At 35.0% G+C, this 25,503-nt stretch overlaps 1 protein-coding gene and 1 non-coding gene across 4 annotated transcripts in view; one reads left to right on the top strand and one right to left on the bottom strand.

Moving 5' to 3' along the window:
• LOC114328644 (peptidyl-alpha-hydroxyglycine alpha-amidating lyase 2) overlaps positions 1-25,503 on the top strand; it is a 65,543-nt gene that overhangs the window by 34,866 nt on the left and 5,174 nt on the right. For all 3 annotated transcript variants that reach the window (XM_050642450.1, XM_050642452.1, XM_050642451.1), the window contains exons 4-6: positions 3,772-3,973; positions 12,985-13,176; positions 19,657-19,763. In XM_050642450.1, coding sequence (XP_050498407.1) covers positions 3,772-3,973; positions 12,985-13,176; positions 19,657-19,763 — 501 coding nt within the window. The remainder of the gene's footprint in view (positions 1-3,771; positions 3,974-12,984; positions 13,177-19,656; positions 19,764-25,503) is intronic.
• Trnan-guu (transfer RNA asparagine (anticodon GUU)) lies at positions 13,568-13,641 on the bottom strand. The gene has a single exon. It is a non-coding gene; the product is annotated as a tRNA-Asn (tRNA).

Genomic DNA, 25,503 nt, shown 5'->3' on the forward strand with positions numbered 1-25,503 from the left:
TTAAAGTCTTTTACTTTAAAATGTATAATATACGTCTGAATTGCCAATATAAATGAGTCAGATTACATAAATTATTAGAAGAATTTTTTTACTTAGCAACAACATGTTTGTTTATTTTAATAATATTTTGTATTTTGACAACGAAATCCGATTTGGGCTTCGAAACGTTAATAAATTCATTTTTTAGTAAAATTGTGGCTTATTTCCCATAAAAAATACGTAATTAATTCTATAGTCCTGATTTATGATCTTGTGATTTTCAAATCTTTGAGCCATTGCAAAAAAACGTAAGCGTTTTCATTCAGACAAAGGAGTACAAAATGTGTAAAAGAATTCTTCGAACAACAACCAAAAATACCCTTTAAGCAGGGTATATATAGATCGGTTGATGAAATAATGGGATTTGTGCCCTAATATTTGTAGTGATAAGTATTTGTAGTTATATTTGCCAAAAATGTTTTCATACTCATATGTATGTACTTTTAAATGTGTTTGACCTGACTCGAATTTCAACAAAAATCTTTCTCCTCCTGTTTTCATTGTCATTATATCTTGTTTATGAGTCTCTAGGGACTAACTGTTCTGTTTTTTTTTATAAAACAGATCAACGCATTTCACGTGTCGATAACTCAATTAGGACGCATGCAATTTCCTAATAATTTGTTAGTTGAGACGTCTCAACACAATAATTATATATTATCTCAAAAAAGTATTAGCATAGAAAAAATCTTTGTATCAAATAAAAATTTGGAAAAAAATATTGATGTCAAGATGAAACTCCATATCCGCTTAGCCCAGTGACATTTACACCACATGTTAACGCGACAGTAAAACAGCAACGGCTATAGCCGCATTAAGGGGACTCACAGAAAGAAGAAGCAAATTAGCTATGAAAACAAATTTAAGACTGAACTATTACTACCAGTGCTTACATATGTATCTCTTGCATGGGAACACACTACTCATAACAACAACAAAAAAATCAAGAACCCCGCAACAACTGCCTAAGAGTGCTACAAACGTGCCCAGATATGTCACTGAACGGTTCTTATTTACAGACCTAAAATAAATGATGGATACTGGATATGATGGAGGAAACAGCCAGAACAAAATTGGCTGAGCTAGAAGAGGTCCGAGCAAGCAATACAGATCGATGACAACTCATTAGAAATGGCGGGGATAGAGCGCCTTACTCTGGCTTATATTGTTCAGCGTTAACTTTTTAGTCGAGGAAATGAAGCTGGAAAAATGGCAAAACCTCGCAATTTTTTCGTCCAGCATCGATTTGTACAAAAATTTGGGATTAGGCGCATTTCACCCCCTAGTTCATTTTCTATATTGAGCCGTTGTACGCTTTTGGTTTTTTAAGGGTGAAAACCACCCCAATTTAAAAAAATTATAAATTATAAAAATAACATTTAAAACTTTAATATTGTCAATTGCCAAACAAATTGTCAAACAATTGCTTCTTATTAGCTACATAATGATTGTTTTGTGCTTTAAGATATAATATCACAATATTTCAACCCTTAAAACCACCCTTGTTGGAGCTATAGATGAAAAGTTTACTTATCCGAAAAGAATAATTTCGGCTTGCATCAATTTACATAAAAATTTGGGGTTAGGATCATCTTGCCCTGTACTTCATATTCTATATCATGCTCAAGGGCGTTGATTATTTTAAGGGGTGTAAACTACCCTTATTTTCAAAAATTAGATAAAAACATTGTAAACTTTAATAGTGGTAAAATTTGGTTTTGACTGGTTAAATAATGATTGTTTTATACTTTAGGATATAATATCATAATATTTCAACCCTTAAAAACCACCTTTAATAGCATTACAATTTTTATAAGTAGACAATTTAATAGATCTATAGAGAAAAAAAAGTAGAATTATAGAATTACGAAAACATTTATTTACACAAAAATACGAATTTACAAATATATAAAAATACATATACAAATAGTTTTTTAGTCATCCAGTATACGAACCGGCTCTGTGGTATTATATAGGTACATTGAAAGTGCTCTATAAGGGGACTATTCGAATTTTTCGACAAAAAAATTAGTTTTATAAACATAGCTCCTTCATTTTTATCGGTAAAAAGTTCTTTCGATAACAGTTTTGTAGTATTTTTGAAGAGTAATAAGACTTTGTAAATTAAATTCCGTAAGATCCCTTAATTTTTAATTGAGGTGGGTTTAAAAGACTCGAATAAGGGGATGTTTGCTCGTAAATATATGTTTTAAACAGCTATGTATCATTAAATGTTCACTGTAATAAAAATCTATGCATACGTAAATTTTAGCTATTAAAAAAGCTACAATTTAAAAATCTTTTATTTTTTTCGTATCTCCAGTATTTTCGAAGATATTTTGAAGAAAATGATAAAAAATTCAAAATTGCAAAAAATCAGTTTTTCTTTAAACTCCAATTTTTCTAAAATTATTGATAATATAAATATAAAGGGAATTACAGAAAGGCGAAGACCAATTTTTAGTTACAAGGGTAGTTAGGGGGTTGTTTTCCCTGTTTTTTTCGTAAAGAAAAACAGGTACCAACTTTTTTTGATCATAAGTTGCTCAATTTTTATGCTAGAAGTTTTCCTGTTAAAATGCAAAGTTTTCCCGTTATTTGGCTTTGATTATTTCAAATTATGGCATTTGACGAAAAAAGCTAACATTTAACATGCCGTATCTCGGTTTCTATTGGTCGTAAAAATATTATAGAAAAACGGTTCATTTGTGTTACTAAAAGATACAATTTGATATGTACAATTTTTTTGATTAAATGCATATTTTTCGAGTTATTCTCAAAAAACCCTCTAAAAAAGTCGATTTTTCCGTCGAAAAACTGTTTCTTTATTTTATTTTACTTTAACTCGAAAAATATTAGTTTTACGAAGAAAATGTAAAACCCATTCTTTTCTTAAAATTAATTTTTACATCGATTTCCATGATTAAAATGTAATAAAAAATTCCCACCCCCGAGATGGGGTGGCAACTACCCCCAAGATTTTAGCGTACAGCAGCATGATATAGAAAATGATCCTTGGACTATTTCCTACCTTCTGTGAAAATTTCAAGTAAGTCCATGCTGGACGAAAAAACTGCGAGCCAAATTGCTTCATTTCCTCGACCATTTGTGTGAGAGTCCGTGTATTCAGCCACAAAATAAGCACCTTGCTGATGGAGATCCCCTATAGCGCATCAAAATTCTAACGTTGGGAGGGGGGGTGGATGGTCTGGAGCACTGGGGCAGGGAGTAGTGATTCCTTCTCACATGAGTTGATCCTCATGTTGATGTCTTTCTCATTCTCAGGGGGTGTGCAAGTCTCTCAGGCTGGGATAAACACTATTCCTTGCTGGCTTTACATAAACGTGTACTAAACGTTTCAGAAAGCAATTTAGAAATATTAAAAATGGGCTTAGGTGATGACAAGCAGATTACTCCACTGTAATCGGTGTGCCGCCTATACAGCGACATACGAGTGCAACGGGTTAAAAATAGTAAGCGTCATCACAAGAAATTGTGCTGCAGAAATTTTGCGCGAACCATAGGCAAGAAGCAAAGACTGTCATTAAAAATGACTGCATTAGTATTAGTTTTACTCTACATAAGTACTCGATTGTGTTGGTCTTTAATACATTGAACTTAGGAAAGTTAAAGCTTATCTAACAGATAAGCGAGTTAATCTACATTAAAAACTTTATTAAATTTTGACTTTTGTGTTAAAAATGTATAACTTAATTAATTTACTTTTTTTAGTTTAAACCTGGAGAGCTTCAGCCGTCTCAGACTTTTGGCCAAAGATTAGAACCAGGAGCAGATAAAAGGCATTTCTGTAAACCTACATCAACCGCTATTGCCTCTACAGGAGAGATCTTCATTGCTGACGGATACTGTAACTCAAGAATACTCAAATATAATGCTGCTGGTGTTTTACTTCGAATATTTCCTACTGCACCAGGTATACATATATTGGTTCTGTTGAAATTATTATATCATTTTTACACATCAACAAGTCATAGATGTAAAGATAAAGTCATGATTTGTAAAAAATTGTAAGAAAACAAACTCTGTTATGCATTGCTCTCACGTGCTCTGTCTCCCTTTCTCTCTCTGTCTCTCTCTCTCTCTTGTCATTTCCCCATTCCCTTCCCCCTCAAGTTTTCCTCATTACTTTCTATTTTCAGCTGCTCTACGAGTTACGGAGAATGCCTTGCTGAATTTTGATTTTGATCGAACCATCTGGTTGTTGACCGTCCTCTTTTATCCTTCAATCCGTCCTCAATTAATCTCTCTAAATTATCATCACCTTTGCTTACCAGGTAATCAAAGAACCGTAGAATTCGCTGCAGACATGTTGTGGAGAGCCTTTTTTTAATATCAAGCTGCTTAAGAACGGACACGTTTGTCCGATGAGCTGTTTAAGGTATGCGCAACATTCTTTTCCAACACCATATCTGAAAGTCATCAATTTTTTGATGTTTTTTTGTGCGATGGGTTCGGGTTTCTGGTCCCGTATAGAAATATTGAGAATACGAGTGCATTCACCAATATCACCTTTACTTTTTGAGAGATAGGTCTTTCCACACTTTAGTTAGATGGCTTATCGCATTTTTGCCATACCAATTCCATCGTTATATTGGATCCGAGATAGTTGAAGCTGTCTGGTCTGATACTATCTTGTATCCCTGCAAGTGGCTACTCAGCTTCATAGTGTTGTATGAGTATATCATCGTCAGTTTTGTCTTGTCTTTATTAAGTTTAAGACCAAATTTAATACTTTCCAACCCAAATCTTCGCAGGAGATCTAGCATAGCTTTGAAAGAAAATCTAAATAGTGCTTTGTGTAGGTTAAAAACGATAAGTAATGTAATTAGTAGACATTCATGTAGGCAAAAAAGACCAACTGACAATATTATGGCACTCATTTTACCAATGATAGTATATTGGATGGACACATTGACTAATTCTTAAACTGATGCAAATTTTATCTATATACTTTCAGACGAAAGGTCTCCCTCAGTTCTTTCCAGTGTTGATCTGAGCCCGAAAGAATCTGCAATTTGCACTTTCTGTCAGTCTAAGTTAGTTTAATGCACCTTGAGTCGACAATGTTCTGTTAGGAAAGCTACGATGATTCGCAGATCATACATATCTAGTAGATCTTTGAATCTCTTCTTCGAATGTTTGATGCCCATTTATTCGGACCAGTGGTTACATTTGATCCGTTCCTCCGACTCCAATATTATTTTTTTCGATGTTCTTCTTGCGATGCCAACGACAGGTTCTGGGGATAATAATAATAATAATAATGACACCTGGCAGTAGGTATAAAATGCACACCCATTAATATGGAGAATTATGGTTTATGTTTAGGATCGCTGCCTGGGGATCGCCAGGGCACGTCTGGAGCCGGCGCTGGACGTGACAGCATGCGGGACGTCGGTGGCAGGGTGTTGAGGAGGCGGGCCCCTGTCACACAAACAGCTACAGCCCAACAATAACAACAACCACAAGCGAGCCAAATAACAGCAAGAGCTCCACTCGCTGAAGGTGCTGCGCTGGAACATCAGCCGGCGCTCACTCAAGCGGGACGACCGAGGCAGCGCATGAAATGGACTGTGTCCATTAACGAAAGCATTTTGCGCTCCTATTATAAGGTGACAAACCTCGGTCAAGAAACGATCGGCTACAGACAACAGCTGTATGCCGAATTTTGTAGGGAGTACCCAGATATTCAAGTATCGGAGCAAAGAGTATCAGATCAATACCGGGTAATCATAAGAAACAACCTTATCCCAGAGACTAGACGCAATACGATCAAAAGCGAAGTCGAACGGGAGATTAATAATCAAGAGCTAGTTATAGATCAAGTCCCTAATGCAGTTCTTGATGAGCAGATTCCTGAGATTCCTATAGCAGAAACTCAACCTGACAATACAGAGCAGGAAAACAACGAGTTGCGCGATAGTCTAGCAAACGAAATGGCTCGTGCTGTACAAGAGTTTAATGGAACAAATCCACTTAGCAGACCACCGCTACCACGAATAAACTCTTGTAAGAAACTAGGTGCGCTGTTACAAATTGTGAACACTGAAGTCCTACCCAACTATGTCGTAGAAGCCCACTCATTGGAATATCTGCATATGCTAATCTACTGTGCAGCAACAGCAATTGCTAATGTAATGGGCGTTAAGATCAGAACACGACGGGTTACTAATAACGAAAGACCTGGTGACAGAATTGCACCCTGGGAAAAAAGACTGCTCGGAAAGATCGAATTATTACGTAGGGATATTGGTATAGTCACAGAATACATACGAGGTGTAACAAGTAGAAAAGTCATCAGAAGAGCTGAAGATATAATGCTGACTACCGCAAGACACTCAAGATATGATCCAGAAAACAACACAGCCCATCAGTGTCTGGACACATTAAAACAAAAGCTCTCCGTTTATTCAGGACGACTAAGGAGGTACAAAGTTAGTAACAACCGCAAAAGCGACAATGCTCTTTTTGAAAGTTCTGAAAAGGCGTTCCATCGGAAATTCAATTCCACTGTAGAACGTGTCGATAAGACTTACCCAAGCCAAGAAGAAATTCATGAATTTTGGGGAAATCAACACTCCACGCCAGCTGCTCTTAACAACAATGCTGGATGGATAGAAGAAACGACACAAAACTGCCAACACTACATTACCACCCTTTACGAACCCTTCAATACTGAAGAAGTCTCAAATACCATCAAAGACAACTACAAGACAAATACAACTGGAAATCTCCTGGACCAGACGGAGTTCAAAACTTTTGGCTCAAGAAGTTTTGGAGTGTTCATGAATGCTTATCAACACTAATTAATCATGTTATTTCTAATCCGCAGGATATACCATCATTCCTAACTCAGGGAACCACTTATTTAATTACAAAGGATCAAAATAACACCCAAGATCCAGCCAAATACCGCCCAATTACTTGTCTTCCAACTTTGTACAAATTGGTCACATCCTGTGTAGCCCGGCGTATCTACCAACACTGTGCTCTGAACAATATCATAGAGCCTCAACAGAAAGGATGCGCTAAGGGTTCCATGGGTTGCAAAGAACAACTCATCATCGACTCAGTCATTTCTAACCAGGCATATTCCAAAAAGAGGAATCTTTTTACTGCCTTCATTGATTACAAGAAGGCCTTTGATTCAGTGCCGCATGAATGGCTTATAGGTATATTGAGAATATATAAAGTCGATGATAATATAGTGACCTTTTTAGAGCATATAAGTAATTACGGAGTGGAAGACTAGAATTCACCTTCAAATACCTGGGGAAAATAACATCGAAACTGAAAATATCGCAATCAGCTGTTTCAAGGAGATTCGTTGAGTCCACTGTGGTTCTGTCTAGCTATGAACCCATTATCTCAGCTACTGAACTCCACAGACGCAGGTTTTAGCATCAAAAATAACAACAATGTGGTGGCGAAGCTTAATCATTTATTGTATATGGATGATTTGAAATTAATGGCTTCCACTCGAAACCAACTCGATGAGATGCTAAAAACTGTAGAAACTTTTTCTAATGATATTAGCATGCACTTCGGACTAAACAAGTGCCGTATTTTAAATATAGTCAGAGGAAAAGTACAGCCCGGAGGATTCGATATGCAAAATGGCCAGAACATCGAGACCATGGGTGAAAACGATATGTATAAATATCTTGGAGTAAAGCAAGCGCGGAGAATTGACCATAAACAAATGAAAACAGAGATAACTACTGAGTTTATACGAAGGGTAAAACAGCTGCTTAGCTCACACCTTAATAGTAGAAATTTGTTTAAGGCACTAAACACCTACGCATGTTCCGCGCTTAGCTATTCATTTGGCATTGTTAAGTGGACAAAAACGGACATAGAAAATCTTCAGCGAAAAGTAAGGACGCACCTCACAAAGGCACAAAAACACCATCCAAAAAGTGCAGTAGAAAGAACGACATTACCACGGAATTTAGGAGGAAGAGGACTTATGGATATAGGTGAGCAATTAGACAAACAAATTGCTAATTTAAGATCTTATTTTCAGATACAGGCTGAAACATCTACTCTACATCGCGCTATCTGCGCAGTAGATGACACAACACCGATAAAACTGAGGGAAGCAGAACTTCGCATAAACCACCTTACTAAGGACGAAAAAGTGCGCGCCTGGATGGGTAAACCTCTGCACGGGCGACATCCCAATGAGGTCAGCCAAGATTATGTCGACAATATAGCGTCGAACTACTGGTTGACATCAGGAAAGATGTTCCCTGAAACGGAGGGTTCATTACTGGCCATTCAGGATCAGGTTATACCAACCAGAAATTACCTGAAATATATCATCAAAGACCCTCATGTTCAAAACGACAGATGCCGATATGGATGTCAAGCCCAAGAAACCATCCAACATCTTACAGGGGGCTGCCAGGCATTTGCTGCAACTGAGTACAAGGAACGGCATGACGCAGTGGGAAAAATCCTTCATCAGGAGATAGCTATCAAGCTGGGACTTCTCCAAACCGACCATCTCCCATATTATCAATACGTCCCTGAGAGTATGCTTGAGGATGGCAATTACAAGCTATACTGGGACCGCACTGTGCTCACAGACCAAACAGTGGCGCATAACAGACCAGATCTCGTATTAGTCAATAAATTAACGAGACAAACAACCCTCATTGATGTGGCGATTCCTAACAACAATAATCTACGTACTAAATTTACTGAAAAGATCGCCAAGTACAGTGATCTGGAAATTCAAATACGGAGACAATGGAGAATGCAAAGTACCCAGACGATACCGATTATTATGTCTACTACTGGAGTCATTCCGAAGACCCTCCTCGATAGCATAAAAAAGCTGGGTCTTAATGAACATCTTTATAAGACCATGCAGAAAGCAGTACTACTCGCAACGGCCAGATGTGTACGAAAATTTTTGGGAGATACACCTGCATACCAAGTCACCTAGGGCTCGATAACACGGAAAGAGTCCCACCAGAGCTCAATCCTTTTGATACCGTAGGTATCTGGGATGAGTCCATTTTCCCCTTAGAGGGAGTGTGAGCCGTATGGCTAAATCTGGATGACTTTATTGCTTTTTTTCAAAAAAAAATACAAACTAGACAAACAGTAATAATTATAATAAAGCAAAAGGCGACGTTCGCTCTTAGATGATGTTCCTAGAAACACCAGCTAAGAAGCGCTCTTCCACGTAACCGCAAATATGAATGTTTTTTGCTTCTCCCCTGGCAAGTTTACACAATTTGGATTCCGCAATATCCTTGGGACCAGAGAAGCACTGTTTAGTGTTCAGGTTATGGTACAGAGATGCAGAGATGTCGGACATCCGGTTTCATTGTGTTTCCACATCGTCATCCATATATGTGTTTCATTGACTTTGAGAAGGCCATCGATCGAGTAAGACATACTGAAATGGTTGCTATTCTTCAGAAAGTGGGTATTTTTTTTTATTTAGCTAATGCCTCGACAACTAATGGCCATTGGCATGATAGGCACGGTGAATTTTTGCAGTTAGGTACCTAGTGTCATGTGTAGTGTGTGTGTTGAGTAAGTATCTTGTTACTTGACAAAGTCGACGTCGTTGTCTTTGCAAAGAGGCGCTTATTGTATCTGAACGTCTGCGGTCCCTCCGGTGAGTACCGATTCCACAAGGACAGATGGGTCCAGGTTTCTGCTCCCGTATAGAAATATTGAGAATACGAGTGCATTCACTAATATCACCTTTACTTTTTGAGAGATAGGTCTTTCCACACTTTAGTTAGATGGCTCATCGCATTTTTTGCCATACCAATGCGTCTCCGAACTTCTGCTAAGCAGTTGCCATCGTTATATTGGATCCGAGATAGCTGTCTACTATCTGGTATCCCTGCAAGTGGCTACTCAGCTTCATAGTGTTGAATCAGTCTATCACCGTTAGTTTTGTCTTGTCTTTATTAAGTTTAAGACCAAATTTAATACGTCCCAACCCAAATCTTCGCAGGAAATCTAGCATAGCTTTAAAAGAAAGGCTAAATACTAAATATTGCTTTGAGTAGGTTAGAAACAAAGATTGTTCGGACTATAGGACAATATCACTAATAAGCCAGGCCCTCAAAATATTTCTAAAGGTGATTCATGGAAGATTATACAGAAAGCTAGAATATGATATGGATGATACTATGGATGATACTAAAAACTAATAGAATTATTGAAAAACAGAAATATAGACAGATGAGATTTACGAATTATCATCAATCTGTATTGGAATCAAAAGGCCAATGTAAAGATAGAAGAACAATAATATTGATATAAAGAGAGGAGTAAGACAGGGTTGTGTTCTGTCGCCGCTACTGTTTAACCTGTACAGTGAAGCCATATTTCAGGAAGCGATAGCAGAGCTAAGTGATGGAATCTCTATAAACGGAAGAATAGTAAATAACATAAGATTCGCTGATGACACCGTTATAATGGCAGACACCCTGGAATCGCTACAAGAATTGCTAAATAAAATTAACGATTATTGCATTCGGTACGGACTAAAAATAAACAAGAAAAAAACTAAATTTATGATTGTCTCAAAAACAGAACATGTAAATGAAAGGTTAATGATAGAGCAAACCCAAATAGAAAAAGTGAAGACACACAAATATCTGGGAATCTGGGTTGATGACAAAAATGACCAAAGCCAAGAAATTAAAATCCGAATTGAAACTGCAAGGCAAGAATTTATAAAAATGAAGACACTGCTTACAGCAAAGACCTTCAGTTGCCTCTCAGATTGAGGGCTCTAAGATGCTACATATTTTCTATATTGCTATAAGGAATGGAAGCTTGGACATTGAAGAGACAACACATAAGAAGAATAGAAGCGTTCGAAATGTGGTGTTACAGAAGAATATTGAAAAATCAGTGGGTTCAAAGGATTACCAATGTTGAAGTGCTACGACGTTTAAATAAGGAGTTAGAAATTATGAAGAAAAAAAATTCCACGAGGAAAAAATTCCTGTAGTTGGCTGTATACCATTTATTACAAAAACCAAAAAAAACCCTTTATAAAAGGTATATCTGTTAAAATCCCTATACAGGCTACATCAAGAACATAACTAGTTTTCTATCGGTTGACCGATCATCATCAGTGTTTGCTTGAATCTAACATGCTAACCACCAAAGTAAAAAATATTTGGGTAAAAACCCTTTACAAATAATCCATCATAGGAACATAGAAAAATGATGTGAATTTAGACATGGATGTTTAAAATATCCAATGTTTCCTGCTCTAGGTACCATTGAGCTCGAATTTGACTTGTTCACATCATGGCTGTATGGTACCATCTAGGTACCATTGAGCTCGAATTTGACTTGTTCTATAGACTTGCTACCATACAGCCATGATGTGAACAAGTCAAATTCGAGCTCAATGGTACCTAGAGCAGGAAACATTGGATATTTTAAACATCCATGTTTAAATTCACATAATTTTTCTATGTTACTATGACGGATTATTTGTAAAGGGTTTCTACCCAAGTATTTTTTACTTTGGTGGTTAGCATGTTGGATTCTGAGCAAACACTGATGATGATCGGTCAACCGATTGAAAACTAGTTATGTTCTTGATGTAGCCTTGTATAGGGATTTTAACAAATATACCTTGTTGCTGAGAATTATTATGCAAGGAATGATCCAAGGAAGAAGAAGCATAGGAAGAAGACGCATCTCCTGGCTGAGGAACCTTAGAGAATGGTTTAACTGTAGTTCATTACAACTGTTCAGAGCAGCAGCCAACAAAGTGACCATTAGACATTTGTGTAGGCTAAAAAAGAAAACTAACAATATTATGGCACTCATTTTACCAATGGTAATAATATTGGATGAACACATTGACTAATTCTTAAACTTATGCAAATTATCTATATACCTTCAGACGAAAGGTCAAGTACTGGACATAGTTCTCCCTCAGTTCTTTCCAGTGTTAATCTGAGCCCGACAGAATCTGCAATTTGCACTTTCTGTCAATCTAAGTTTGTTCAATGCACCTTGAGTCGACAGAGTTCTGTTAGGAAAGCTACGATGATTCGCCGGTCATACATATCTAGTAGATCTTTGAACCTCTTGTTCAAATGTTTGATATCCATTTATTCGGACCAGTGGTTACATTTGACCCGTTCTTTCCAGTCCAATATTGTTATTTTCGATGTTCTTCTTGCTATGCCAACGACAGGTTCTGGGGCTATGAATGTTTATTTGCTTCTACCCTGGCAAGTATGTCATCTTTTTCATTCCCTTCAATGTCATTATATCCAGGCACACAGAGTAAACTTACTTTGCTGCTTTTTGCGATATCGCCGATCAGTCTGGCTATCAGATATAATTTTTATAAGTCTGCTCCTTACAGTTCCTCTTTATTAGTTCTTGCAAGCACATCTCTATAGCATAAATTTCTTATAGGAAGATACTACAGTAATTACCTAGGCTTTCAGTAAGGCTTAGCTTTGTTTTCTCTCGTTCTCTCCGTACACTCCAGCTCTAACTCCTTCATCAAGTTTAGAGTTGTCAGTCTACCAGCACTGATCTGTCATTATGACATTATTTTTATTCGATTCCCATTCGTTTCTTCTTGGAAAAAGGACGTAAACAACTTTTTTAAATTATAGTTTGATTACATTTGCATCTGGTATTATTTCTAATGCTAGTTGCTTTTTAATTATCTTCCAATCTTCCCAGACTTGATCCTAATATCCTTTTACCCTGCTTCCTGGTGTCTTATCCATCTTCTGAATGCTCCTACCTTCGCCTCATTCACAATCTATATATGTACATATTTATGTAATAGAGGGAGGTCAAGCATTAATTAGCTCTCTGCTCTCTTTTAATGTAAAAAGATTTAAGAAATTTAAAAATTATACGAAATTGTTAATTATTATAGATGACGTTGTTTTTTAGAAATTCTATCCCTTCAAGTGCCTCACGGACTGGCCCTCATAGAATCATTGGACAGGATTTGTGTTGCTGACAGAGAAAATATGCGGGTTGTATGTCCTAGAGCAGGATTATACACCTTGCAAGGAAAGAAGGAACCGCCTCTAACGATCACTTTACCCGATATGGGACGAGTCTTTGGAGTTTCTGCCAAAGGTAATATTATGCATCTACAGTTCATCCTTTAACCCGTTCGGTACCAAGGGGGTATTTAAGTTTCGCCTCCCTCACTATGGGAAAAATCGATGTGGCTCATATACGAGTAGCTTGGTAGCGAACGTGTTAAAACACTATATTTGGCACTCTTTACGTAAATAAAAGTTAGAGGAACCTTATAAATACATAAAACGTTATAAAATAACATAAAAAATTCTGTTTCTTAAATAATTTTAAATAATATTATTTTTAATAATATTTAAAAATAATTTATCTTTGCTAAGTGAACTCTTTGGCCGCTTAATAATTAATTATTATTTATCATGACGTAAATATCGATTAGAATAAGACGTAAAGATAAGAAAATTAAAATTTTAAAAACAAAAAAGTGCGCCCCCGGGTGGGCTCGAACCACCAACCTTTCGGTTAACAGCCGAACGCGCTAGCCAATTGCGCCACGGAGGCGATGTAAATTTTTTTCAAAGAGACGATTACACAGTACGAACTATTTTTGGACTACCTTATATTGAGTAATGTTGGTTGCCTACTCAGTAGGGCAAGTAAAATTTAAAAAAGTAATTTACTTTCGACTGAAACAAGACTCTTTATTAATAATTGTACAAAGAACATAAAATATCAAAAAACGATTCATCAAATTAATATAAGATAGAATCTTGATAAAATAAATATGGAAGGAATACTTCTACCCAATTCAAAATAAGGAAAAAATTACAAGAAAATATGAAAGACAACAGCGCAAGCAGAGGGAGAAGAGAGTAAAGACGAAGAAGAAATAAAGTGTCCCGGAAAGAAATGAAAAAAGAACAAAAAATGTTAAAGTGTCAGTAGAAAAAATGTTATATACGAATTGATAAAATATAGATACCTAAAGTAGAAAAAAAATGCCCAAGTATACCAACTGAGAAAAAAAAATGGTCCAAATAATAGGTAGGGTAGACTGGGTACGGTTGTAACAATTTTTCTTTAGTGCTTCATAGCACAGCTATTATAGCTGTAAGCAACGATCAAAGTCTTTGATGTGAAGTAATATTCATTTGTCTTTAAATTAATGTCAAAACCTATAGCTCAAGTAAAATAGTACGGAGGGAATATGTCATTTAAATAAGTGTGTGCGATTGTTACAACCGACCCCATACCAGGGGCGGTTGTAACACGAATAGGGGACAGTTGTAACAATCAAAAATAATACATAAATCACACATATAAAATCAGTTTTATTATTTTTAATCATATTTATTAATCAAAAATACCAAACCAGATCAAAATCAAATTTATTAATAAAAAAATATCAAACAAAATCTGAGTTTAAACAAATTATAATTTCCTATATTTAATCAGACTCATCACAGTTGTGGCATATATAATATCTACTTCCATCAGTATACAGGCCACGTGAGACCATTGTTTGCAGCTACCTTGGCACTGAATCCAACTGTCTCCAGATCGACTCACTGAATAGATCTCTAAGCAAATAAGACAATAATATTCTTCTTCTTGTATTAATCTTCATTTTCTTCGCTTTTCCTTTCCCTTTGTTTTTGATTACCTTTCCAGTAGATGATTCGAGTACTTTTTTCTTTGTTCGTCTATTTTTCAACCGTTTTTGTCGCTCTTCATACTCCTTTCTAGCAGCTTCCTTTTCTGGAGTATCTGTGTAGATAGCAGACTTTTTGGTTTTACGACCTCTGTTTCCTAGTTTTCTAGGTGGAGCTTTAGGGTAAGGCCGTAAAGTCTCAGGCGAGAAGACAGACTGCTTGCTTGTAGACGGTTCTGATGGCTGACACAAAACAGCATCACGAGGAGAGATGTCTGATTCCAGATTCACTGTACCAGCTTGCCATTCTTGGCTAGGTTCTAGAGATGTTTGCCTAGGCGGTGTTATTGTTGCTTCGAGCTCGGATATTTCAATTAGTGTGAGCATTTGATGGTCAATGGATGTTTCCTTTTTAGGATCACTGTTAGTAAATTCTTTAGTTGAAGCTCTAGTTTCGGGCTCAGTGGGGCTTACTGCGCTGGATGAAGGTGAATCCTCCTTCAGTAACGAAGGTGATAGTGATTCGTCATCAGGTGCAAGTCTAATGCTATGTTGATTAGAAATGCCCACCTCTTCAGTAGCATTTGGATTAGGCCTGTCTGTCGCGAACGATGGCGCAGAATCAATTACTTGAAACAAATCGCGGTTGAATGGGAAGATCCCTCTCTTTCGAAATCCGGCCTGGATATTCACCTGAGTGAAAACAAGTGGCATTGCGATAGTTACAATACCCGGTATGTCGTAAATAGTCATGACTTTTCCTGGGTGATTTCGCATCCAGGCATCACAGGCAGTATTAATGGCTTTTTTGAAAGGCCCATAAACGGATCTATCTAAGGGCTGTAGCTTGTGAGAGCAGTGGGGCGGAAATGACAGTAATACTATCCCATTATCTTTGCAAAAATCTAAGGAGTTGATATGTATATGGGGCGAATGATTGTCTAGCACTAATAATATCTTATGCGACAAAGAGGCATTCGTATGTTTTTGAAAATGTTTAAGAAATATAATGAATGACTTTTCTTGCATCCACCCTGATGGATTACCGGCACCGATTGATCCCACTGGTCCGTCTCTAATGAAATGCTCTTGATATCTAATTCGAGGAAACACGAACATAGGTGGAATGGCGTTGCCTAATGCGTTAGTTGTAAATGCTAGTGTGACCAAAGAGCCTCGTTCAGCAGAAGTAATTGCGCCCACCTGCCTTGTGCCACGTCTTGCAACAACCCTGTCAGGCTTATGTACTGTAGTAACGCCGGTTTACAATTAAAATTACTGTTACAACCGTCCCCATGAAAATCGTTACAACCGTCCCCACCCCCCCATTTTGATAATAATACTGTCGCAAGCACGAAGTAGCATAACCTATACAAAAACATATATGCTTATTATAATCTCTAAACTGCGACGATTATATAAGCATATTTTGAAATACGTGACAATATTAATATTTAAGTTATAATAGAAAGAAATTCGTCAAAAATACTTACTTTTCGTTGACAAAACACAATAGGTCTCACTGTAAGTGTAATTACCGCGCGAAAGGTGATGCAGCACCTACGTAAAGAATGGAACACTTGAATCATTACACCGATCTACAAAAAAAGGACAATGAATTATGTAAGAACTATAAGCGAATCACGTTTTTAAATTGTATACTATTAGTTCAGAGAAATAAGGAAAAAAAATATCCTGTTGGTAACACAACCCCCTCCAGGACGAAACCAAATTTTTCGAGTAGTATGGTCATTTGGTCATCTATAATAATAACCTATAGATATGTTTCCTGCAGCCGATTTTGATGAAATACATAGTTATAAACAAATGAAGATCAAAAAACGGTCAATTTTCGCTTTTTTTCGTCTATTACTAAAAAATTGCGCATTTTAAACAATTTTGAGAGTGATAAACTCATAAACCGTATAAAAAACTTCAATATGGCGTTCGCTGAATATGTCTATCCTTATTGGTTGCTTAGAAAATTGCAAAATAAAACAGAAATTTTGAGTTTTTATAAATATTCATAACTTATGTAAATATTAACTTAGAACCTTCTTATTACACGGAATGCCGAGACTTGTGGTGCTTAAATCATACCCTAAATTTCAAAGCAATTGGTCAAATAGTTTAAAAGTTATTTAATTTGTTTATCCAAAATTAATTTTTTTTACAACACTGTAAGTCAGAAAATGATGAAGTTACAGTAATATTTTGGATAGTCTATGAAAGAAGAAAATTTACAGTATTAATTTAATTAAAAAAAAAATAACAAAAAATAATTATAAATATTTCAAAATAATTTTGCAAAAACATGTGAATTAAAAAAAGGGGGGGCTAACTTTGTCCCTAATTGTCCTAGGACAGTTGTTTTTCTTTCTAAATGTGTATAAAAATTCAGTCTTTCTAAATATGAAAAAATAATTTTTCTACGGGTAACGGTTAAAAAGTTATTCTAATTGTTTTTAAGTAAGCAAAAACGAAATCGACATGTTTTAGCAAAATAATTTTACACTGTTTAAAATTATTTTTTGTCATTTATTTTTAATTGAGGTAATAGTATAAATGTTCTTCTTTCATAAACTGTCCGAAGTATTATTGTAACCTCATAATTTTCTGACTTTAGTGTTGCAAAAAAAATGAATTTGCAATAAACAAATTAAATAACTTTTAAACTATTTAACCAATTGCTTTAAAATTTAAAATATAATTGAAGTACAAGAAGTCTCGGCATTCCGTGTAATAAGAAGATTCTAAGTTAATTTTTACCTAAGTTATGAATATTTATAAAAACTCAAAATTTATGATTTATTTTGCAATTTTCTAAGCAACAAATAAGGATGGACATATTCAGCGAACGCCATATTGCAGTTTTTTATACGATGTATGAGTTTCTTACTCTCAAATTTGTTTAAAGTGCTTAACTTTTTGGTAATAGACGAAAAAATAATAATTTACCGTTTTTTGATCTTTATTTGTTTATAACTATGTATATCATTAAAATCGGCTGCAGGAAACATATAGGTTAATAATATAGATGTCCACACTACTCAAAAAATTTGGTTTCGGCCGGGAGGGGGATGTGTCACGAGAAAAATCTTATTTCTCTGAACTATATAGGTACCTATCTACCAAATATTTGCAAGTATATCAAATAAGAAAATCAAAACCTAGGTATGCAGAAAAAAATAAGTACTAAAAGACTATTAAAATGGATTTAAACATGGTAATGTTAAAACAAATGAAAAGAAAACAATACCTATATGGAAGCAAAAAGCAAGGAAAGTGACAAGGAAGACTGATACCTACCTGAAGACCAACAACGTCAACGACTGAAAAGAAGAGGAATTCAAATTATAAATAAAGATGTTTAAACATAGAAAAGTAAGCAAAACGGCAAAAATAAAGATAAGCAAAACATTGATACGGTCAGTTGTCAGAGATATGCGATGAAAATTTTTTTTGTTAATTATAATGTACGCAAATTATTAAGTACGTAATTGTATATACACTTGAAATACACTCACCGGCACAAAATTACGCCACCCAAAATTTTTTATTAAGTTTGACAATCACTTTTGACACTTTTCTATTTGTACTCCGATTTTCAAGATTCTTGCATCAGTTTGTAGGTAAATACATTTATTGTGTAGAGAACTTTAAAAAATTCTGTGGAAAAATTGGAGGGCTGATTTTGTTTCATTTTTTTCTTCAGATGCAAATCCACTAATGGATGTTAGCGATCACATTTTCCATTAATTCTCTGTTTCTTGCAATATGTATCAGAGATTTTATGTCGTTAATCCCTGTCCATTGCCTTATGTTTCGGAGCCAGGACATTTTCTTGCGTCCTATTCCTCTGTTGCCTTCAATATTACCCTGGATTATAAGTTGAAGGAACTGGTATTTTTCGTTTCGCATGATGTGACCCAAATACACCGTTTTTCTTTTCTGGATGTTTTTGAAAACATTTTGTTTCATACTCCCTTTAAGTATATTATCCAGGAGGTTTCACTAAAATTTTGTTTTTTGAATTATCCGAATATCTCTTTTCTTGTAAGAGCTGTTAATAAAAACACTGCATTGAAGGTTTTTTTAATTAAAATTATCAAACGCACTAAAATTGACAAAACAAAATAATTCAATAGCGGGTATGTCCACCTCTTTCAGCAACGACTGCTCGCAATCTGTTTGGCATCGAATAAAGATGTGTTACCCCTTGCCTGGGGAATATCCCGATATTCCTCTAGGGGCCATAACTGTACCAAATTTTCTAGATTTCTAGGATGACGGCGAATAGCTTTTTTTTTAATTCATCCCATATATGCTCAATAGCATTGAGATCTAGGCTGCATGCGTGTCATTCTAATCTTATCAATCCAACCTCTATTTTATGAGTCATCAGTGTTTTTATTTACAAAAAATGGTACAGCTCGTACAAGAAAAGAGATATTCGGATAATGCAAAAAACAAAATTTTAGTGATGCCTTATGATCATGAATAATCTGACAGGACTATGAAACAAAATCAGCTCTTCCATTTTTCCACACAATTTTTTAAAGTTATGATAAAATACAACGCTTCCATTCACCCCTGTATAATCAGTATAATGCCATGCAAGTAAAATTTTTGTGCTACTGGAATAATACCAAACGATATCCATACCTATCCATGTACCTACAAACCGGTGCAAGAATCTTGAAAATCGGAGTACAAAAATAAGAATGTTATAGAATGTCAAATTTGATCAAAAATTTTGGGTGGCGGAATTTTGTGCCGGTGCGGTGGGTGTACCTATATTGATTACAATAATTTTTTAACAAATATTAACTTAGCTATTACAAAAACATCCTTAGATATTACTATTAATACTTGCTAGTTTAAGATTAACATGTAACACTTTGTATTTTTGTTGTATTTTCCAGGCAAGCTCGTTTACGCAGTGAATGGCCCCACGTCCACTCTTCCCGTCCAGGGTATGACCATCGACCCACAGACAGAGTCGGTCATCGATCATTGGGCGCCTGAGGAGGTAATCAATGCCCAACAAAATCCACCTCCCATTTTCCTTTTACAGGGCCTGACCAACTAACCTTTACAAAGCTCGTACTTAAATTATCCATACCTTATTAGAACATGTTTTACTTTACATGGGTAATTAGATGATTTAAAGCCGGTAAAATTATTCGCAAGAAGAAAAACATTGTTTCTCTTGGCATCTTGGTCGTATTTCTTCTTTTATTTGGGGTCATATAAGGATAATGTATTAATGCTTAACCAACGAGTATTGAGAGGCTACTAACATTTGTGGGGAGGAAGCGAACAACGATATCACCACTTTTTAATCCATTGGGATGTAAGGGTGCGTTATCAATTAATAAGATAAACTTTTTTGGCAAACATTTTCCAGCTAAAAACTTAAATTTCGATACAAACTGATCAAAAAACCATTCTTTAAATAGTTCAGAAGAAATCAACATACTTTTTTGTGCCTTGTAAAAACTGGTACCTAAGGCATTGGGCTCAATATCCTTTAACCTTCGGAGTACGGAGATTATTAGACTTACTTAGATTACGATGATGGGTCAAGCGTGACCCATTCTCATTTTATTTATAAGGATGTTTTAAATAGTCAGTATTATTAAACAGTATATTTAATTTAACAAAAAACAAACAAAATCCTAAATTATTGTATTTAAATTTTTTAAGATGGTTACCCATAGGGCATATACTAGTTCGCTCTGGCGGCCAGATTTTAATACCTTACAGAAAACGGCCATAGGTAAATTTGCTCCGGCCATATATTTGAATACAGTGCAACCTCGATAAGTCGGATTAATCGAGACTGCGGCCGATCCGAGTTATCGAAAATCCGAGTTAGCCGGAGAATATGGTAAAAATTAATAAAACACGGTATACTTACAGATAAACTCCATTATACATAATTTCAAAAACATGAAATACATAAAAATGCACAATACATCTAAATTACGTGCAGTTGTATACAGTATTGTTTATTTCTTAGTAAAAAACTTGGTCAAAGTGAAAAAATGTTTGTTTTGTCTGATGAAAATCGGTTCGGGTTAGCCGGACTTCCGGGTTATCGGAGGCCGACTTATCGGGGTTCCACTGTACGTATTCCCGTAAACAGAGACGGCTGAGATTTACGTGTACTTACAAACATTATTGAAAATATTCTTCGAAATCCGAAGACCGGGTCAGGACTGACCCGACATCATAGATGTTACGTAGAGGAAAAACTGTAATTTGCATGTTCACGAATTATATACGAAAAAATAGATTAAAACAAATAAGGAAAACTTACGATCAATCGGATTTGTAAAAAAATTATTTCATAAAATATTAAGAAATAACTGAATTTCGGGTCACGCTTGACCCAGTCTTCGTACTCCGAAGGTTAATGCACGTGGCTGCTTCAGTTGCTGAAGCAAGTAAGTTTTAGGTAACATCTAAAGTTCACTCCTATTTTGTCTGAATTATCAATTCGGATCTTACTACAGACTTTGGCGAAATCTGCAAACTCTGCTATAAAAGCATCAGCCGCATCTGAATCAACAGATAACGTTACTGTAGAAAAGTTATGTTGTTGAATACCGTAACGCTTTTGAAATCTTAGGTAGTACATTATTTCACGGTTTTTGCTCTAAATTTTAAAGAACCGCTTGGATTGACATGAAATTTGGCATAAGCATAGCTTACATGTCAAAGACAAAAAGTGATATTGTGCCGATGTGTGCTTTTGCCCTGGGGGTGACTGTCACCCCCTCTTAGGGGTGAAAAAATATATGTCCAAAATAAGTCCGGAAATGGGTAAACTGACTAATTTTAAGTAACTTTTGTTCTATGGAGCTTTTTGGCCAAGTCAACACTTCGAGTTATTTGCTAGTGAATATGTTCATTTTTCAACAAAATAACCACATTTTTAGACGGTTTTTTGCAAATAACTCAAAAAGTAAGTATTTTGTCGAAAAGAACGTTCTTAGCAGAAATATAGTCTGTAAAAAAAGTAAAAAAAATGCTGTACGCGTTAGGTCTTTGGACCTCGTAGAACCAGAATTTTAGCCAATGAAAAATAGATTCATATTCACCAAATTTCAAATAAAATATTTCGAAGTAAAATATCCGAAAAACTAAGCACTTTTTTGGGAAAACCCATTATAACTTTTTAAAAGTGTTTAAAAAAGCTTTATTTCTTTTTTTTTATAAAAAGTTTCTAGCATTAAATTTAAGCAAGTTACGCTCAAAATAAAGTTGGTCCCTTTTGTTTTGGCAAAAAAAATCGGGAAGACCACCCCCTATTAGCAACCTAAATGAAATTAATCGTTACCGCTCCACAAATTATTTTACTTATGTTGTGTTTATATGATATGTAAGTTTTATCGATTCAAAGTGCTTATTTTTGAAAAAATTTGGTTTTAAAATAAAATTTTTAAAAATTTTAATTTTGAAAAATATGCTTTTTTTCAAAATAACTTAAAAATTGTTAGAGATACCAAAAAACTGGACAAACAAAAAAAGTCAGCATTGCTTTTTTGAATATCTTGTATTTTTTTTTTGTTTTTTTGGTAGACAAAAATTGATTAAGATTTAGTGTTTCTAAATTTGCATACATTCGTGATCAGTGACTCGTTCAACCCCTTTTAACTACAGCCCTTTCAAAAATAAGGACTTTGAACTGATGAAACTTACAGATCATATAAACAATACATACACGAGTCAAGAAACTTTTAAAGTCGTAACGATTAAATTCATTTGAGCTACTAATTAAGGAGATGATTTTCCCGATTTTTTACCAAAAAAGGGACTAACTTTATTTTGAGCGTAACTTGTTTGCTTTTGATGCTAGATTTTTTTTATGAAACAAAAATGAAGATTTTTTTAAACTGTTTAAATAAGTTAAAATGAGTTTTCCCCGAAATGTGCTTCATTTCTGGTTATTTCACGTTAAAGTATTCCATTTGGAATTTGACGAATATGAACCTATTTTTCATTAGCTATAACTCTGCTTCTGCTAGGTATAGAGACGTGATATATACACCATTTTTTTAAATTTTTTACTGGCTATATTTTTGCTCTGGATGTTTTTTCGGCAAAATACTTACCATTTGAGTTATTTGTGAAAAACCGTCTAAAAGCGTGGTTATTTTGTTGAAAAAATGAACATATTCACTCGCAAATACATAATTCGAAAAGTATTGACTTAGTGAAAAAACTCTATAGGACAAAAGTTACTTAAAATTAGTCAGTTTATCCATTTCCGGACTTACCTTGGTCGAATATTTTTTCACCCCAAGAGGGGGTGAAAAGCACCCCCAGGGCAAAAGCACATATCGGCACAATATAACTTTTTTCTTTGACTTGTTAGCTATGTGTAAGCCAAATTTCATGTCAATCCAAGCGGTTCTTTAAAATTTAGAGGTTTTGCAATATTTTACCGTTGAAGAACGTACTATCTGCGTAAACAGATTAGATTATTAGAGAACAGCTAGCACAAAATTATTTTTGCCTTTCCTTACAAATCATTAAAAGATTGAAACATTTTGCAATTTTTAAGGATGTTTGTAGATAGTACGTAAAAATATTCAGAGGTACCAAACTGTAGAAAATCTAAAAGACCATCGTAGTCCACCTCTGGCCTCTTCGTCGTCTTTCTTCTTTTTCGTTGGCGTCTTTTTTTTTATTCCGCTGAAGGGGAATGTATTATTGCTTAATCAACGAGTGTTGAGAGGCGAGATGTCGGTACTTTTTTATGTTTTAGGTATATGACCTTTGGTCGTTAAGAAGGTTGCTTATCTTCGAAGAAGTCATTTTGAAAAATATATGTTTTACAGCTTTCCTAATTACTGTATAGCCTATGAGATAAAACGCATGGTATAATGATAGTTTCTCTAGCACGCTATGGCATGATAACCAACAAGAATTTGAGAAAGTCGTAATACAAAGCCATTTGAAATAAAGGATCAAAATTACTTAATGACTGAGAAAAAATAACTAGATAAAAACTAGCATGAAAATAATATTCAACGATGATCAAGAAAAAAGATTTAAATCCAAAGAAAATGGCTAATTTGTTATAAAAAATCACCAGAACAATCTGATGTTACATAATAGTATCTAATCAATGATTTTAAATACATACTTAGGATGTTGGATAAACGAGACACTAAATCCTGGTGAAGAAATTCTCGTATAGAAATTGCAAGAGGAGCATTTATGAAACTTAGATCTATTCTGAGCAATTCTCAGCTGAACTTACAACTAAGAATCAAGTTCCTAAGATGTTATGTGTATCCTGTATTACTATACGGATGTGAAACCTGGATCATGAACCCTAATATCATGAATTGAACGCATTTAACACAGATATGTCTTAAACAGAGTAGGTCAAGGCGAATGTGACTTGATGAAGTTGATAAAAAAGAGAAGACTTGAATATCTTAGGCATATAATGAGAGGTAATAGATAGTAATAATAAAAATAGTTAAAAATAAAAAAAAATAAAAAATGTTGGATCGGAAATAATGCCAAAAAGTAACAATTTCAGAGGTAACTACAGCATTGGAAAACATGAAGAATAAAGCTGCAGGAGAAGATAGGATTACCACAGATATGATATTATTAGAAGGAGGTAAGGAACGCATTGCAATTGTAACTAAGCTTATAAACAGTTGTTTACACCAGGGCAAAGTCCCTAAGAGCTGGAACAACTCTAAAGTAATCTTATTACACAAGAAAGATGATAATCGAAAGTTGGAAAACTACAGGTTTCTACCCAAAACTACCCATCAGTCTACTGTCACACCTGTTTAAAATACTCAGCAAAGTCATAACTACCCGACTAAAAAGGAAATTAGATGAATACCAACCATATGAACAGACAGGCTTTTAGAAAAAGCTATTCAACTTTCGATCACCTGTTAACCACAAAAATATTAATAGAAAAATGTAACGAATACAAGTTTCCAGTTTTTATAGCATTTGTAGACTATGAAAAAGCTTTCGACACTATAGATCACACGGTCTTAATAAACGCAATGGAAAATTGTAGAATAGACAGCAGATATATTAACTTAATAAAAGAAACTATGAACCAAGCTACAGCTACATACTACATAAACGAAAATAAATGCACGAACCCTGTACCATTAAACAGGGGAGTCAAACAGGGAGACACTCTATCTCCCAAACTGTTCACCTTAGTTTTGGAGGATATTTTTAAAAATCTAAATTGAAAATATAAGGAAATAAACATCAATGGCCGCTACCTCAGTAATCTACGATTTTCGGATGATGACATAATCCTGATAGCTACTGACCTACAAAAACTGCAAACCATGCTTTCAGAACTACACACAGAATCTTCTAAAATAGGACTGAAAATGAATTTAAACAAAACAAAAGTCATGTACTCCGAAGAAACCGTGACCATAATAAACGACAAAGTTATAGAAAAAGTTGAAAAATATATATTATACTTAGGACAAAAAATAATAATAAATAGGGAAATTCAAAAGGAAGAAATAAAAAGAAGAAGAAAGTTAGCATGGGCAGCATTCGTCAAACTGAACTATATGCATACTCAGAAATCGACAAATTCAACTACATCTTAGATCTAAAGTTTTTGATGCATGCATTATTCCGATATTAACATATGCGGCACAAACATGGACAATAACAAAAAAGAATATGAACATACTCAGAGTCACTCAACACGCGATGGAAAGAGCAATGCTTGGCATATCACTTAAGGA

This window comes from Diabrotica virgifera, chromosome 2 (genome assembly GCF_917563875.1).
Source record: "Diabrotica virgifera virgifera chromosome 2, PGI_DIABVI_V3a".
Classification (NCBI taxonomy): domain Eukaryota; kingdom Metazoa; phylum Arthropoda; class Insecta; order Coleoptera; family Chrysomelidae; genus Diabrotica; species Diabrotica virgifera.